We start from the raw sequence: 18,393 nt of genomic DNA on the forward strand, positions 1-18,393 counted from the left end.
CACACACACACACACCGCCCACTCTTCTGTCTCTTTCAAAGGTGCCAGGTGGGGGGAGGCTTCCAGCCTAGAACTTTTTATTTTGTTATCATTAAGCATTTACATTTTTGTTATAATTAAATAAGTAAGTGTGTGTGGTATGTGTATCAAGTATATATATGTGTGTGTGTGTGTGTGTGTATATATATATATATATGTATATATATATATGTATATATGTATATGTATATGTATATGTATGTGTGTGTATACATATACATATACATACGTGTGTGTATATATATATAATATGTAATATATATAGTATATGTATATGTATATGTAATGTATGTGTGTAACACACACACACACACACACACACACACACACACACACACACACACACACACATATATATATATATATATATATATATAATTTATATTTAACATAAATAATTATATTAAATATATTAGCTTTTTAAAAAATTCGTATTAGTGGTCCTCGGGATTTAAAAGTATGAGTTTAGTGGTCCCTGAGATCCAAAAGGTTGGCAACCCCTGCTATAAAGCATTATGAAGTGGTATATAAGTCTAAGTGCTGTCTGTCTGTCTGTCTGTCTGTCTGTCTGTCTGTCTGTCTGTCTGTCTGTCTGTCTATCTATCTATCTATCTATCTATCTATCTATCTATCTATCTATCTATCTATCTATCTATCTATCTATCTATCTGCCTTCTTAACCAACCAACCACCCATTCAAATCAAGAACCTGCATCTCCATTATGCTCTGCCAGTTTCCTTGTTTTATCAATCTACGATACCAATCCCATTATTCTATTAATTTATATTTCATTTGCCATTCAATCATTCCCTCTCTACCCACTCACATTCCATTCCCTCTCTTCAGCAATAAAAATTAAAACAGGATGTAGAGTAATTAAAGAGATAAGATAGTTGCATAAAGAAAAGAAAAAGTGAGAGAGAAAAAGAATACGATGACACAAGGGAAAAAATAAACAGACAATGGGGGGAAAAGAAGCTCTGTTTAAGCATTATGAGAGACTTAAATTGAACAAGCATCTCAAACACCGGCTAATTATTATAGTAATCTTTGAGATAATCCATCTCTTTCAGCAGCAAGTCCACAGTAATTTACACTAGCACTTCCCAGAATGCTCTGTATATTTTATACTAATGTCTATAGCAGAGGTCTCATTCTCGCGGCCCGCGGGCCAATTGCGGCCCGCAGTAAGATATCCTGTGGCCTCCACCGTGATATGAAAGTATAATATTAGTGTATAATATAAATATAAAGTATAATATAAAGTATAATATTATGCAGCCCAGCCTCACCCAGACTCTGCCTCCAGCGGCCCCCAGGTAAATTGTGTTTGAGACCCCTGGTCTATAGGCTTAAAGCCTGATTCTTTTTGACTGAAATTTCACTTATAGGATGCTTCTACAAGGGAAGGGCAATAGGTGATTCCCCCCCCCTCCTTCTGTTTCCCTGAAAGAAATTGGGAGTGGCAGGAGAAATCTGTATTATTTGTTAGTTTTGGGAACCGCGTGTGGCATTGTGGCAGTAAAAGTGTCTGCTAAGGAAAAAAGAACTTTAGTTAAATTAAAATACTTCATTTACAGAAGAACAAGTCTGGGTCTAAAGACCTTTTGTTGAAATATGTTTTGGTGCTAAATAAAGGTGAAGGCACAATAATAAAGATAATACAGTAATTGTAGACACTACCAAACCTTCCAGACAAATAACAGAAAACCTGAACTGGAGATCAGTCTTTGTAGTGAAAAGAAGCAAGCATAATTCAGTCTTAAAACTCAATTGCAATCTCATAATTCTTATTCAGTATTCCATTTAACTTTATATTTGATTTTTCACAGATGAAGAGGAATAAAGAGAAGTCAAGAATCCCCTAACTTAAGGAAGATACATTATCATTTAAATCAAGAGTGTACAACCCATGGCCCACAGGCTGCATATGGTTCTGGACAGCTAGAAAAGTAGCCCCACAAGATTGTAAACTTTTAACATTATTATGTGATGCATGTATATTAACTACATTATATATTTTATATGTGGCCCAAGACAATTCTTTTCTACTCAATGTAACCCAGGCAAGCCAAAAGGTTGAACACCAATGATTTAAATATTCTGTTTTTAAATGCAATCTAAACTAATAAGGAAATAGAAATATTTTAGTGAAAAAATTGAGTATGTTTTTTTCTGCAGAAATGAATATATGTACAACTATTACAAAGTGTTCTTTGATTATTAATACTTATTAGGAGAAAGAATGTATGTGCCGAATATCAGATGTACAGGATGAACTGAGGCATCGAGACCATCATATATCAGAATTGGATAAGGAAATACTTACTTTACATGAAAACATAAGTGCATTAACTAAGGAATTGGAGTTCAAAGGGAAGGAAATTTTACGAATACGTAGCGAATCTAATCAGCAAATTAGGTATGAGTATTTCTGATGACAGGTAACAAATTCTAATTAATTCAGTTCCTAAAGCTGATAAATAACCTTTTTTAAATTTTACATGGAATATTTTAGGTACTTAAATTCAAACTGCTGTTCTCATCAAAGTCTAATATCGATTAATGTAATAATGCATTTAGGCTGGGATTGCCTATCATATGGCATTGCACATTATTCTAGACATTAGCAACTGGAAAAAGCTATTTTGATCATTTAATCAGATTTTGTTTTGTTTTTATTATTAAAGCATTAAAGGAGATGAAAAAAATTATAAAGATAAGCTAGAGGTTGGAGAAATGGTAATAATTTTTCAATTATCAGTATCACTGTGCACAAAGCCTTTTCAAATACCAAGATTAATGAACCCAACTGACATAAGAATAACTGTTTTTAACATGAAATGAAACAGGCTACATGAACAAGATTTAAGCAAGAAACATGAGAAAGAGTTGGATGTCATGACAGCTGACAACATCAGAGAGAAACAAAGTATGCTGGCAGATTTTAATAAGACCCAAGAGCTGCTCAAGGAAATTAATTCAGCTTTGCAAGTTTCGTAAGTTTTACTACCTTGAACAATTTCATATACGGGCCAGGTTTGAATGGAATAATATATAACTATTATCTGTTTCCAATTGATACTGGAGAGGCATAGGCTTGTACATATAATTGAGAAGCTTAGTGTATCTGCTAACTTTGGCAACAAATTTCAACAAACATGCAGAATTGAACCCATGGGAAAAAGTAAGACATCCAATTCATACTTCCACTTAACCCTTGTAATATATTAAGCATTGGAGGATAATACAAATTAAAAGGACAACGGGCATTCTCATAAAATCAATCAGAGTTTAGGTCAGCTAGATGATGCAGTTCAAACCGTTTTACACACTCTTAGAAAATATTTGGAAACTTCAATTAGTTTCCAAAATGCAGCAGCCAACATGGTTTTGTACAAGCCTATATTTGCACATGTATCACTTCTCCTGCGGGAGCAGCATTGGCTGCTGATTTGCTTCTGGGTCCAATTCAAGGTGTTGGTTGTCACCTTCAAAAATCCTACATGGCTTGGGACCACATCTTTTCCCAGTCATATCTATTCAAGCCACTAGAATGGAGAAGCAGGAAATGCTATAGGTCCCCTCTCCTAAGGAGGTCCATCTAACAGGATCAAGAAGGACCTTCTCCATGGTGGCTCCCTCCCTTTTCCCTGCAGAGATAAGATTGACCCTCACTTTTAGAGACTTTCACAAGGCCCTGAAGACATGGTTCTGCCAACTGGCCTGGGGACCCCAGAGTGATAGGAAGCCAATTAAGTGGCTTATCTGATTGTTTTCATGGGAGGTGGGGGGGAGTGGTATTGTTTTGATATTAAGATTTTATCCTTGTAAGCTGCCCGGAATCACAGAATGAGTTGGGCATTATATTTTTTTTAAATAAATAAATACCACCATCCTTTCATTAGGACTGAACATCAGACTAAATATGCTTGGTAAGCCTCTTATTTTATTTTTGTGCCTCTGGTTAAATTGATGCAATATTTTTAAAACTAATAACTCCCATATTACATAATGTTGTTTATATTAATGGTTTTAATTGTGTCTTCCCACAAACTTCTATGCCACCGTATGATCCTTATATTTCTGTTTCATGTTTCTCTTTGTAAAGTTAATTTCATTACACTGAAGCTATGTCTTCTAATTAGGTTTCCAGTTTACTTTCCCAATTATTAAGCACTGTCTTATCCTAAAATAGTCTACATTCTCATATCTTTTTGGATACTTTTATTATTGAAGAAAAATATGTCTTTGGGAAAAAATGCCAACTAAGGGCCTTTTAAAATTCTCAAGTGTTATAGTTACTGACTAATAATTATTGGATATCTTTACAGTGCAAGGACATAATAGATTGTAAACTCTTGCCCAGCTCTTATTCATCTGAGTCTGAAGCTTAGAGATTAATATACAAGCAAACTTAAATAGATGTTTGTTTAGGTATGCTTCTTTTAAAATGGTAAGATTCCATTTGTAATGAAATTTAAACTGACAAACTGCCTGAAATAATACTTTTTTCTATTTAAGTTTTTCTTCTTGTAATAAAGAAGCATAGAGCTTTCTGTAAGTCAGAATAGTCTAAACCAGCAGTCCCCAACCTTTCTAGTTCTGCAGACTGGTAGCAGCAGAGGTGAGGGGATGGTTTTCTGCGTGTGCCTGTTGCTTGTGCAAATGGAGTTTCGTGCATTCGCACACTTGCTTGCCGCTTGCACGTCCCAAGGTTTTGGCAACCTGGTCTAAACTGCCTCTTCAAGAGAGGATAGAAGATTTTGTTCAATATAATAATATTTATCATAAAATATAATGAAATCAAAATTAGTTTTACTACATAATAACCCAATGTTAAAGCAGTAACTTTGGAGAGGCATGACCACCAATAAAAGCTACAGATTTTAATTAAATATAAAAGTATTTCATAAAAGTTTTTAAACTTTCCAAATATAGTCTGTTTGTATTTAGGGAATAAAAGAGTTCCATTACTGTATGAGCCTGGCTGATAGAAAATATGCTAGGTAGTAGTGAACCTAAGATGTTCTAGGATTAAGCTTGAGGGAATTACGAATGCTGACAATCTTCAGAAAACCTGAATGAAGTTATGAAGGACTTTTAAAACCAAAGCAGAATTTCAAATTATGTATAATAAGAAAAAGGCAATTGGTATGTTTAATATATATTTAGCATAATACAATCTGAACATCTCTTGCATGTTCTGCATCAACTGGGATTCATAAATTGACACTAATTGAGCCAGGTACTGTATTATAAACCATCTTTCCATTGGGCCACAGAGCAAGTTGGCAAAAGGTCTTCTGCATCTATTAAGTCATTTGAGAGGGTAAAATTCAGCTTTCAGAATATATTCCCTATTCATTTATATGGCTGCCCATCTTTCAACGAACTCTGGGCAGTTATCAATTAAAAATTAAAAGACATAAAATCATTTTAAAACTATAAAACTCAGCCGATTAAAACATAAAAAGCAAAAACTTGATGCCAATCAGTTCTAATATGTGTCCCAACACTTGGGGGTGGGGGAGCCAGATCTTCATATATACCATATTTTTTGCACTATAAGACGCTCCAGACCATAAAATGCACCTAGCATTTGGGGAGGAAAACCGGGGGGTGGGGGAGGGAATCTGCCTCTGCTTCCCAGCAATTTGCCTCCTTGCAGCAAACAGCAAATAGCCTGGTCAGCTTCAGCACAGACTGATTTAGCAGGAGAAGCCGATTGGCAGTTGGATCAGCCTCCTCGAATACCACCAATCAGCTGTTCCAGCTGCAGGGATCACCACCACCCATCACCTGGAACAGGCCGAAAACAGGATGCACAGAGGCCGAAAACAGGGTGCGTGGAGGCTGAAAATGGGGCACGCGGCAGCGGCGATCCCTGCAGTTTGGAACAGCTGATCTGCGGTATTCCAGGAAGCCAATCCAACCGCCAATCAGCTGCTCATGCTAAATCAGGCTGTTTGCTGTAAGAAGGCAAATTGCTGGGAGGCAGAGGCTGAAGAGTGGGGGCTGGTAGGTGGGGCTTTGGCAACATTCACTCTATAAGAAGCACAGACACTTCCAGCCACTTTTTTGGGGGGGAAGTGTGTCTTATAGTGTGAAAAATACAGTATATGAAACCCCATCAGAAAACTGGTTTTTCAATTGCATCCAGATCAAGGCACCTAATCCATATGAATCCATCATATCAGCTTATAGCTTCAGTTTCTTCAATGTTTACTTGTAGTCTATTAAAATCCATATAAAAGTCCAAAACCAGATAGCAACCTGAAAGGTTAATTCAAAAGTTATTAACCTTTCTACAAATTCAAGGCTCTGTTTTTTTGGCCTTTTCAGTATTTTTCTGTAAATTAATTTATTTCCACTCACTCCTTTAATGCTTCTTCACTGTCTTTTTAGAACTTTTTGCAATTTTCTTAATTTCTGTTTTCATTCTGTGGTGTTTTGAGTGCTTATACTAACTTGTTTTTTTTTTTTAGTTGTTAGCATATACTTTCTCACTCATTAGTTGATTTATTATAATTTTATTATTGAGGTTATGTTTTAACTGTAAATTATGACAGTATTTTCTTTAGCATAACCAATAAAAAGATGTTTATAGGTATGAATCTATATCTCTTTTTATATATAATAAATTTATTTATTGAATGAATCTGATAATATGGATTTACAGTATTATCTTTTAACTTTGACTCATTACTAATGCATTGGTGATACTTTTGTCTTCTATAAAGTTTAGAAGAAATGGAAGATAAATATCAAAACAGGGAACCAAGGCCAGAAGACCTGCAGCTTATTGCAGAGCTGAAAGACCTGATTGCTGAGAGGGATCAGCTGATAAAGAAGTTGATTGTAAGATAATTTGGTGGCCTTTGTTTTGAGCATGTGAGGTGCTAGTAATTTTTTGTCAAAAATTCCAAACACCTATTACATGTGAAAGACAACAGTCTAAATGAAAGTGACTTTTAGTTTTAATCTCAGTTATCTAAGCTGCAAACACAATTTCATATCTCTTTTTGTACTCTTAAACAGTTGTTCATAATTTAGTCTTTAAAATAATTTAATTCTATTTAATCTCTCTCTCTTCTGTTTAGAACAAATATGTACTGGAATGTTACCTATAAAATTGTATCTTTTGTACTATAAATCACAATGCTAGAGAAATTTTAAAACATTCGGGGTATCTTTTTCTTCTGCTTGGCATCTATATAAACAATATATATTTTAATATGTTTTCTAGTAAGTTTGTTCTGAATTTTGCTGATAAGAAATTTGCTAATATGAACCATTTGCTGCTTCCTGTATCATAATAGGGGAGAGCAAAAATTTGTCTTTGAACTCAATGCAAAGTGAGAATGTTAATGCTGCTATAGAGAAGGATTATAGGAATGCCACAAATGATAACATAAATGGAACAAATGTTGCCAATCTTAGTTCAGTTTCAACAGTTTCATATTTGAAGTGAAGATTTTTTTATTGTGAACAAAGTTTGGTCATACTAGCTAAATAATCAGAACTGAATATATTGAAAACAACATGAACATATTCTTTTCTTTATTAGGATGACAAAAAATTCTATCAACTGGAACTAGTCAATAGGGAGACTAACTTCAACAAAGTGTTTAATGCAAGTCCTAATGTTGGTGTTATTAATCCTCTAGTAAAGGTATGGAACATAATTATTACCTTAAAAGTTGAGAATGTTGGTTGGTAATATTACAAATAACTGAAGTCCATTAACAAACACTAGGCAACAACACAGGTTGGGAATAGGCAAGGTTTTCACAATATGGTCAAATTTTCTTAGTGAAAAATATAAGTTCCTATGTGATTTTATACAGAAGAACTATGGCTGTTAGGGGATTTTTGGATGTGTTTAATTTAGAGTAATAGGTTTTAAACAGGATATATAAGTGTGCTTGTATAGTATATTTATTTAACATAGGATATCTTTTTTTAAAAAAAAGCAACATTTCCTTAGAAACTCAAACCCTGGTGACTTCCTGCCATCCTTTAATTCTCTTAGCAATTACAGAGATTATTTCATGCTGCTATTTTTTTACTTCCTGACCTCCTCTATAGGCTGTTGATAAGCCATCCAAGTAACTGATTTATTTTGGGCTTGTTTACATTTGAGGTGGTTCCATCACTTACGTTGGTACTGTATTTTAGAATAGTTTTATATTTAATTTCTCAGAAACCATTTGTTCCTGACAATTTTCTCAAACTACATTGCTCCTTATACCCATGTTTGCAACTGCACTTTGATTGCTAACATCCTTTTCCAAAATCAAATTTTGATATTTATTTGGTTTAACATTTACTAACACTGTAGTTAATTAGACAGAAAAACTTAATAAAAAGATTGCTTCTCTTCCTTCTTCTGGAGCTTCTGTTATAAAAAGTCTCTTTGTTATGAAATTCTTGTTACATAGTAGCAATTCTGGATTCAGACTATTATCTTATTTGCAGTTATGTCTCTTCAGTCCTTTGCATATTAGCATTCCAGTACTGTGGAATGTATTTTCTTTAGTAAATTGTTATAAAAGAACCAAATGCCTCTCCCAGAAGAAAAAGCAATGGAATCCATGTTAGTCCAAAGGAAATAAACTCAAAATCCACAGTTGAAGAATACCATTATTGAATTGACTATGAAGTATGGAAATCATGTGCTATATTCTGTTTTGGTACATAAAGTAAATAATATTCAATGTTAGAAAATATGAATAATTATTGCTAAAATAATTCAAGATTTTGCTATATAATACATTTTCTAAAAAAAAAATTTGTGCCATCAAGTGAAATAATTATATTTTTATACTTCCTAATATGATGCTGAGTTAATAACAGACCACATTGCTTCCCTTTTTCTACAATTGTCATCTATTTTTAATTTACGTTTATAGAGGATTGCAACGATTGTTATTTCCAGTTGATGTTCTCATAGCACTGGCTGTAAGGCAGCAAGTGAACATCTCTTTAGAATCTCGTACTTGAATTAAGTGTATTCTGTCTTCCTGTAATGGAACTCTTTATCATTATTACATACATGTGATTAATTTTTATTACATGAGATATGAACACTAGTTTTGATTTGAAGTCTGTTTATTTTTTTCTATACTCAAATATAAACTTACTTCTTGACTTTTTAATTTTTTTGTCAGTTTTGGCACTGGAAATACCTTTACATCCTCTATGTAACTTAATTATATTTTTCAAACCATCTTTTCTAGACATTTGAACAATTCTTTTGATTCAAAAAGAGAAGGAAAACAAGCAGTTGAAACGGGTGTGTACCCAGTTTAAAATAATTAAATGGGTCTGCTCTTGAATTATTGTAGAATGAGTCTATTCCAATATACATTTCAAATGTAACAAAAAAAGGAAAAGTAAGTAAGTAGGAGTAGTGTAAGGATTGTAGCATTAAAACTGGATCCTCTGTGTTTATTATTCAAATGTAATCTCTGCTAGGTTTAATAAATATTTGTCTTCTGTTTTAGAAGTAAAGTTTGAGCAGAGAGGAGGGCTGATACAAAATGTGTTTGCAATCAGAAATACATGGCTGACTGTAGGGGGGGAAATCCTCTCTGCGTTATCCCTTACTCAATAGTATGTTTTCCCCTAACACCTCACTGAAAAAAATACAGTATTCATGTTCTTTTAACAGATTTTTTTTTGTCTTTTTATGCTAAGAGAGATGTATTTAAAGTAAAAAAATACAGGTTGATTGCAAATGATTACAAATGAAATAGTATCATTTACACTGCTACAATATTATGTAAATGAGGCAGGGTGATTGTACAGTGAAAGCAGTAGCCTGACAGAGTATAAAAGCCATCAGTCAAATAATTGCAATCTGGTATTTTCTGCACTGTACTCCTATGTTTTGTTAATTAATAATCTTTTATTTCACAATAAAATACTATCAAACTAGAGAAGATAATAAAGCACTGTTGCAGTGTTTCAGATTTATTTTGTTTATTAGTAATTTGCTTTTAGTAGGTTTTTCTCACTCTGCTTCTAACAGGAAGATGGTTTGCTTAGTTAACTCCTTCTGTTGTCACTGTAATTCTGAGGGGAAAATATAATTACCAAATTCCTTTCATTGACATGGTTGGGGGGTTTTAATATAGCAGAATATTATTTTTTTATAAAACCATGAAAGAAAAGCAATAGATAAAGTGAGATTATGAATGACTTTAAAGAATTTAAAAATATTTGTGTCAACTTGAATCAACAGTAAACAGTTACCAGGATCTTCAAATTAAAATTAAAAGGCTATCTCCAGTGCAGGATCGTTTTGATTGTAAACAGGGAGCTGTGCCCTGGAGAATTGTATTGCTAACTAAAATAGTGTTATACGTTTAGTTTGTGAGAAATCTTTCAGGTAAAATTAAGTGTTGTTTTGCAAGGTGATATGGCTTCTGTGTAGAAGCAACCTAAAACTGAAAAAGTAAGAGATCTTCAGCTAAAACTATTTAATTGGGGAAAAATCATTCCATTTAAACTAAACCAAAATGAAGGAAATTGGACTGCATTATTATCTACTCAAAATAAGAATTCTTAAAACATTTTATAACAGACTTTAAAAAGAGGTAATATCAATTAGTGCCAAAAAATTACTTGTTATATAAAATTCTTAGTAGACTATAGAAATCAAATAAATAAATCATATTAATAAAAGATAACACTGAATTGTTTTCTGATATGGAAAAACTTTTAAACTGAGCTTAACGTCACAATCTCCATTATATTATTATAAACACTAAAAAAACAAAACCTGTTAAATAGTATAGATAAGTATTTAATTTCTGACTCCCCCCTTCTTGGTGCAGCAACTGAGGTACAGTATTTTAATATAAACTTTACAATCCATCCTGTGTTCGCATTACACTTTACTGTGGATACTATACCTGAAAGTATATATGAAGTTGTTTTGTTAAACATTCTTTGTTTAGTTAAAATCTATTATGTGTATAAATAGGCCCTACTTCTTTTAATAAGAATTAAATAGTTTTTCGCCAGAGTAATTGAGGTTGGGCCTCTTCCTTGCTTGACCCTAACCTTGATATAAACATTTACTGGCAACTTGACAGCTGGCTAAATCAGCTATTTTAAACATCTGTCCAAACTCATCATACCCATGTTAGGGATGGTGATTGGTTTTTATGTTCCAATTAACAGGTGATGTTTGATAAGAGAGAAAACAAAAATAGAGAAATTCAGTAATCCCTTGGGCCAATCCTTAACTTGACCCACAGTAATTAAGGAGATTTACAAGTCAGGCTACTATAACAAAATAGGAATTGTCCATGGATTCAATATTGTCTGCTGAAATATGTTTCTGTCAACTCAAATATATGTAGTGCTTTTATTTTACAATTTATTATCTATTTTTATTCAAATTATAATTTTAGTATTTAAAAAAATCTTAAATGCCATCTAGAGCAGCAGTCGCCAACCAGTGGGCCATGGCACACTGTTTCTGCGCAGCCTGGATTAATTGCTTTGTGGGGGTGCTGTGGGGGTGACATTTTTCTACGGCCCACCAAAATTTTCTCATGGCCAACCAGTGGGCCACGGCACTGGTTGGCCATGGCGTGGGCCGGAGCATGTCACCCCCCAGCACCCTCCAAAGCATTAATCCAGGCTCTTGAAAACTCACTGCGCCGCCCACATGGCCCCACCCATTTACTCCTTACCCGGCAAACTTGCCTGCTAAGTTGCTATTTTTCCTTTTTCCAACCATCAGCTGTTCTGCTGTGGCGGATGATTTAGATTAGCTAGGAAGCAGGAAATGGTTGCATTTCTTGCTTTCTAGCTAGTCTTTAAATCTTCAGCTCTGCTTCCCTTAGGACTGAAGGATCTATTTTTCAGTACAGACTCATGGGAAGCAAATGTTATGTGAGAGACTGAGCTAGCTGATGCAGATAGATAGATCACTGAACGATTCTGTGAGCAACTCAATCTGCCTGTCTGCTTTGCCTGATTTTGGGTAAAAGTTGCTCTTTTTTATAAAAAAAATCAATATTTATATAAATATAATATTTACATACAAGCCATGCCCAGCCAGTCACATGACCACCAAGCCACACCCACAAATTAGGCCATGCTCACAGAACCGGTTAGTGGTCCCTGGGATTCAAAATTGTGAGTTTGGTGGTCCCTGAGGTCCAAAAGGTTGTCGACCCCTGATCTAGAGAACTTTGGCTATTGTGTCATTTAATTTTTTTAATTAATTAAAAGTATCTTCGCTGAATGATGAAGAAAATCTTTAGTGCTTCCTGGGCTGCTTACAATATATTAACTGTTTATCGTGACTTGCTGTTAATTGATAAATTGGTTTTCCCATCTGTTTGATGTTGAAGAATATAAAAAATGAATTAGTTGTACCTGGTAGACCGTAATTAAGTTTCAAATTATTCTGATTCTGAATCAGTACCTTCAGCAAAGTAACAAAGAACAGATATACTTGTATGATATTGAAAATAGGGAGCAGATTTTTCTGTGAAAATCTGAAGGCTATGGTATTAAAACTCTTAATCCAATCAAAAGATTTGTAACTTTTCAACTATCTTATAGAATAGTTCATTTAAGTGGGATATTGTGTGGCTATTGGAAGCATTTTATTTAACTCTTCACCAATTTTTACTCAGCTGGCAGAATATAACAATTTGGTACCAATCTGGCAACATCTGCTATATTCTCTAATCAGTTAAAGCCAGAAAAATAAAATAAATGGAAATTAAATATTTTTGTTGCAAGTTCTTTTTTCCCTGAGAAATGAAATGTACTGGGCCAAAGTTTGCTTATAATCCTAATTATTTATTTGTTTTTTTAAAAATTTGTCACTTCCTCTTAAAATACTTTGAAGCAGGTTTTAATTCATTTTATGGCAATCAGGAGCCATGATTATATTAGGAAATGATTGCAAATATAATAGAAAGTAAAATCAGTTTTTCTGATACACTTAAAACTTGCCAATTTTTTGGTTGGGAGATTCGGAATTATAACAACACAGTGTTAGTTTTAACAGAAAAGTAGTTTCCACTGTTCTTCGGGAATTGGAGTTAAATAAGCTAAATCTACTAAAATTATTGAAAAGTCAAGCATTGTACTGCAGCAATCCCCAAGCCATTAATAAAGAATAATTTAAAACATCTCAGTAATTTCCTGATTTGTATACTCCCTTCCCTACATGTGTTATTTTTAATGCAGCAAAAGAAGAAGAATGATAGATCAGCAAACAGGTTTGTGAGTGTCCCCAATCTAAGTGCTTTGGAATCTAGTGGAGTGGGCAATGGACATGCTAACCGCCTGGACCCTATTCCTAATTCATCCATCCACGATATTGAGTTCAACAGCAGCAGACCACTTCCACAACCAATACCACCCAAAGAGCCCAAGATGGTTTTGAGGTGAGCAGAGCCTCACCAGTTTTTGATTTTCTTTTTTCCTAACTTGGAAAACAAAAATTGATTTCTTTTTAGTTGACACCCCTCCCATTTAGTTTAAGAATACTGGAGTATGGTTATTGTTTTAGAATCATAATTTTCCCACTCTATTTTAAACCTCTTTATAGTATCCCTTTTTATTGTAAAGCTTGTTGAAATATGATTCCCCCAATAAGTCTTATTTCCCTTAAAATTTCAAAGTGTTATATTATTACCAATGCGTTGTGTGCTTTCAGTTATTTACCTTTATGAACAGTTGTGTTAAATGTTTGTTATTTCTACCTGCCCTTCAAGAATGTTACAATCCCCCAAATCAAAATGGTATTTTGTAACAGTGCTTCTAACAAAATATTTACCATATTAGATTTGTATCAATTTTCCTCACCGCAGAAAAAATATTTTTCGAAAACAAGCTTTGAGTATATGTGAATATAGTATGTGCATGTATTACATACCGTTTAATGCTATGCTTCAGCATTAAAATATCAAGCTCCACTTTGCATTACAATTGGAATGTTTTATTATCTAACTGAAATATTATATAATGCTTTATATCCTGGAAAAGTAAATGTTTCTTTATTCTAATTTAATTCTGCTTTAATGCAATTTACAAAGTTGGGGCAGAAAATAGAATAGGAAGTTTTCACTATAATAACATTTTATTTCTTAACTTGAAATAGGAATCCCATAAAATGTAATCTTCCTTATTTTCCCTTTGCATGTAAAATGCATGTATGCTCAGACGCCATTAACAAGCATGTGCATGAATTCATGAATTGTGATGATGGAATTTCCTTACAAATTATTGTGTTCCCTGATTTGTCCTATAAACGGTAGGGAATATTTTAACATTCTAGCTATAAATTTTAATCATACTAAAGCAATAAAGTATATGTAGTGATTATATCATACAGGTTTACTTGATAATTGTGAGTAAACAAAAGGCTTGCTTTGTACTGAATCCCGTGTTCTATTGTATCTGATTCTGTATGCATGCAGTTTCAATAATTTACTCTTAAGTGTGTCATATTTAAAGTATGTAATTGTTCAGTGCCAGATAATTCAGCATGTCCTAAAGAATATGATGTTTGCATCATCATATTTGACAACTAACTTGATCAGAAGAAAAGGATGCTAAAAGAGGATGCTCTTTAAAAACAAATTTTCCCTTGCTTTTTTTTTTTTTTTGGACAAAAGCAGCAACTCCAATTTTTTTTCCAAAACACTATTTTTCTACCCTGTTGTGTGACTTAGTGACTTGTCTATGCTGCTGATGCTCTCCAATGGAGTGGATGACCGAAAGTTGAAAATGGGGAATTAAACTACCTCACAGACTAATGTGACTTTGAAATTATAAAAATTGATTCTGTGCTGTTTTTGTATGCTTTTTCCAGGCAATTTGCACCTTGACTCTTGGTTGTGGGTTAAATCTTTCTTTTCTTTTTATGAATCTAGCCCTCCTCAGACTGAAGCTTCCCCAATGGCTTCACCAGATCCTCAACGTCAGGAATGGTTTGCTCGTTACTTCACATTCTGAAAGATTATTTTGAATGGCACAGCATGGTGTGGACTGTACTGTTCATAATAGCATGACCTTAAAATAAATCCTTATGTGAAACAAGCTTTCTTGTAATATGTCAAACACTGTGAATGAGAACGTATTTGTCTCTCTGATTTGAAAATGCACTCTATTTTATGTGATACTTGTTGGAATCACTTAACAGTTATATAAATGTGCTTAATGACACTTATTTTTATTTAAAATTGAAAACTATTTAAACTTTGTAATTATTGCATAATAAAATTTCATAGAAGAAATGCAATCTTTCCTCCACTTTTCCTATAAATATGTATATTCTTTATTTTCAGGGAAGGTTTTCACATCCCATTTCTCTCTCAAATGCAATTAATTGCATGGTTATTATATATTAAAATAAATTGTTAATTTAAAAATCAGACAATGGCAAAATATGTTTAAATCCATATATTTTTTAATTAACTTAGAGAACTAACTTTAAAAATTGTGGTTTATTCTAAAAGTGAGGAAGACTGCTAAATTATAATAATATATAAAGCTAGGTGTTGATAAGATTATAGTAAGAAAAATTACGGATATTTTAATGTTGAAATTCATCACCTTTTGTCATAAATATTTTATAAATACATGCAGAAGCAATGCTGTTTAGACATTTAGCATTTGGGGTTACTACATTAGGTAATGCTGTTATTAATAAAGTGAAATTTATGGAAAGCTGCATTTTGAGGAAATTATCCTTTGGGAAAAACTCAGGCATTAATGAAAAAATAGTGCTAAACAAAATAATTATGCATAATAAAGCATGCAAATCTTTCATCAGAGTTCCAGAATAAATATTAACATTTTTCTCTTCCATTTCAAAATTAAGCCATGACCATGTAACCTTTTTCACCTGGAGAATGAGCCTGATTTTCCACTCTATTACACCTGTCTTATAATTGTGCAGGTTTTCTGAGAGAAAAGATGTAATATACTGGCAAATCTGGTTTTTATATATTTTGTTGATACTGTTGCTGTTATTTCCAAGATTACCACAATAAAACTAACACTGGTAATCTCAGGGAGAAACTTTTCTTTGTTTTATGAATGTACTTTTAAGATCTGATCTTTGTATGCATAAAGGGGGAGTAGGAAAATTGCATGGTTATTTTAAAAACAGTTTTTATTCTTAGATACAAAAATATAGCTCTCCATTATTTCTGCTAAAGCCTGACTGCGTCTTCCCATTATGCAACAGCATAATCAACCAATGGTACCACCAATAATATAGTGAATTTTATATGTAGCATATGTACAAAAAATTTCTATGTTTTCATATAAAATGTCCTAATCAGACTTTTCAAATTGTATCTCCTGTAAACTCATATTGAATGCTTCACTGGAAGCAATGTTCTAATGCTTTCCTGCTAATCTAAAGCAGCATTTGACAGATATTCTATGGTCTGTGTAAAGATATATACAGCCTTTACATTAGAAGAAAGCCATATTAAGTTAAAGTTGGATTTCTTGGCTGTTACCTATAATAAAATATACTGGATAATTTTGCAATGATGATCCAAAATACTATTGTGTTATGTTTTTCTTATTTAAAGTTGTATGATTTGTTTACCTTAATAACAAAAGATTGAGTGGAGGGCACCAGAATACTGTAGTTAACATGTTGAGTTAGAACTACCGGTAGGCAATCCCAAACTGAAGTCGATCAACAACCATGGAAACTCATTTGGTGACTTTTATCCAGTTGCCTTCTCTGAGCCCAGCTGACCTCATATGGTTGTTGTGGGAAGAAAATGGAGGATACAGTATATATCATCTTAGGCTCTTAAGGAAAGGTGGGATAGAAGTCAAATGTTAAACATCAGAACTGTAATAGTATTTTAGTGTTCTTGTTCACATTTTTTTTACTTTTTCTAGTATAATATCAATGAAATCAACTTATCTTCTATACTGAGAATATGAAAGAAGACATTCATTTGCATATTTTACTCTGACGCTGCAATTTACTGCAATTTACAGAAGCTGTTTTATCACAAAACACAAGTCATTTCCCCATACTAAATTAACCCTCAAAATAGTATTATCCAATCTGTAAATGCATAGAAGCTTGCTTACATATTATATATCAAAACTATGGAAAACATTCAAAAGAACTTTGCAAAGCAAATTGCTACAAGTAAAGTTCTTCTCCACAATATATTAAAAAGTCACATCCTTTGGAAAGTTTGCATGGCTACTGCAATTTCCAGGGTGTACAGACAACTTTTAAACTCTGATAGCACCAAAGTAACTTTATATGGCTCAGGCAATGGGAGACAGCCTTCAAAGCAGTTTTACATGCTTTCCCAAGGTACAGTTGCTTTAATATCTCAAGGTGAGTGCATCACCATGCCAACACACTTTGCAAGGCACCTTTTTCAAGATTTCACAAATCCTATTTTGTAGGAAGCTGAAAGTGAGTTTTTAAAAGCCCAGTCATTTCAATATATGGCAAATAAATACTGTAGATGAACTACTCTCCTTGCAGTCTAAGTCATTTTTTCCAACAATTTGCTATAAAAAATCAGTTTCCGGTTAACCTTGAATGATACAATTTATTCTCATTAACTTCTAATGTTCAACCTATACATGTAAAAAGTTATTCTGTACATAGCAATCTGCTAATACTGTGGTCTCCAATATGGCAACTTGGAATGCTAGTGCTCTTGCTATGCAACAGGTTCTATGCTGCCTTTTATAATTTTCTAAATTTAAAAAAATGCGTGATGCTGCAAAATGAAGTATTTATCTCCAGAACTGTTTTAATTCCTGGAAGCACCTCTAGTTATTCTAGCAAGTTTATAACAGCAGCTTAATTTAATGCATAGGTTTTAAGTGTATTAAATGTCAGGTATTTTGAAGCCACACATAGTACCTTCAAGGCAATATACATTATGTGGCATCGTGTCACTTTCTAAAACATATTTAAAAGCATACATGGCTTATAACAAAGTAGCATGGGCTTCATTACTGTACCCTTAGCTTCATTTCTACAAATGTAAACATTGGTAGATTGAGAAATCTGTTTTACTTGTATTTCCTTTTTACTTTGCAAACTTTTTAAGACATGAAATGAATCTCACTCTATCATAAACTGATAATTTATCAGTTTACTGTATTTTACCTGCTCCTTTCCTTGTTATCTGTTATCTTTCCTTCCTTATCTGTTCCTTCCTCTTATTGGAGGAATGGTATTGCTGTGTTTTATTATTCAAGCACCCTATTTTATTTACAACATTTGGCAAAAATTGTTCTACAATGCTTCTGACCTTAAAGCTATCACATTTAAAAGAAAAATGCTAGTTTCAAAGTTTCCC

General features: G+C 33.2%; 1 protein-coding gene across 7 annotated transcripts in view; it reads left to right on the forward strand.

Moving 5' to 3' along the window:
- The window catches only part of FAM184A (family with sequence similarity 184 member A), a 65,872-nt gene extending 49,271 nt beyond the window's left edge, over positions 1-16,601 (forward strand). Inside the window, exons 13-19 of one of the 7 annotated variants that reach the window (XR_015750788.1) lie at positions 2,278-2,462; positions 2,893-3,039; positions 6,784-6,901; positions 7,611-7,715; positions 13,268-13,467; positions 14,246-14,336; positions 14,959-15,095. Coding sequence is in view for 5 of the 7 variants with exons in the window: in XM_087972681.1 (XP_087828807.1) it covers positions 2,278-2,462; positions 2,893-3,039; positions 6,784-6,901; positions 7,611-7,715; positions 13,268-13,467; positions 14,959-15,040 (837 nt within the window). In the remaining 2 variants the exon portion in view is untranslated. Of the gene's footprint in view, positions 1-2,277; positions 2,463-2,892; positions 3,040-6,783; positions 6,902-7,610; positions 7,716-9,282; positions 9,431-13,267; positions 13,468-14,245; positions 14,337-14,958 lie in introns of those variants that run through there. The other 6 variants (XM_087972681.1, XM_087972714.1, XM_087972695.1 and 3 more) reach the window with 6 other exon arrangements.
- The last annotated feature ends 1,792 nt before the right edge of the window (positions 16,602-18,393 follow it).

The sequence above is a fragment of the Notechis scutatus genome, chromosome 1 (assembly GCF_049901735.1).
Source record: "Notechis scutatus isolate UNSWTSFEM ecotype Mainland chromosome 1, rNotScu1.2, whole genome shotgun sequence".
Classification (NCBI taxonomy): Eukaryota; Metazoa; Chordata; class Lepidosauria; order Squamata; family Elapidae; genus Notechis; species Notechis scutatus.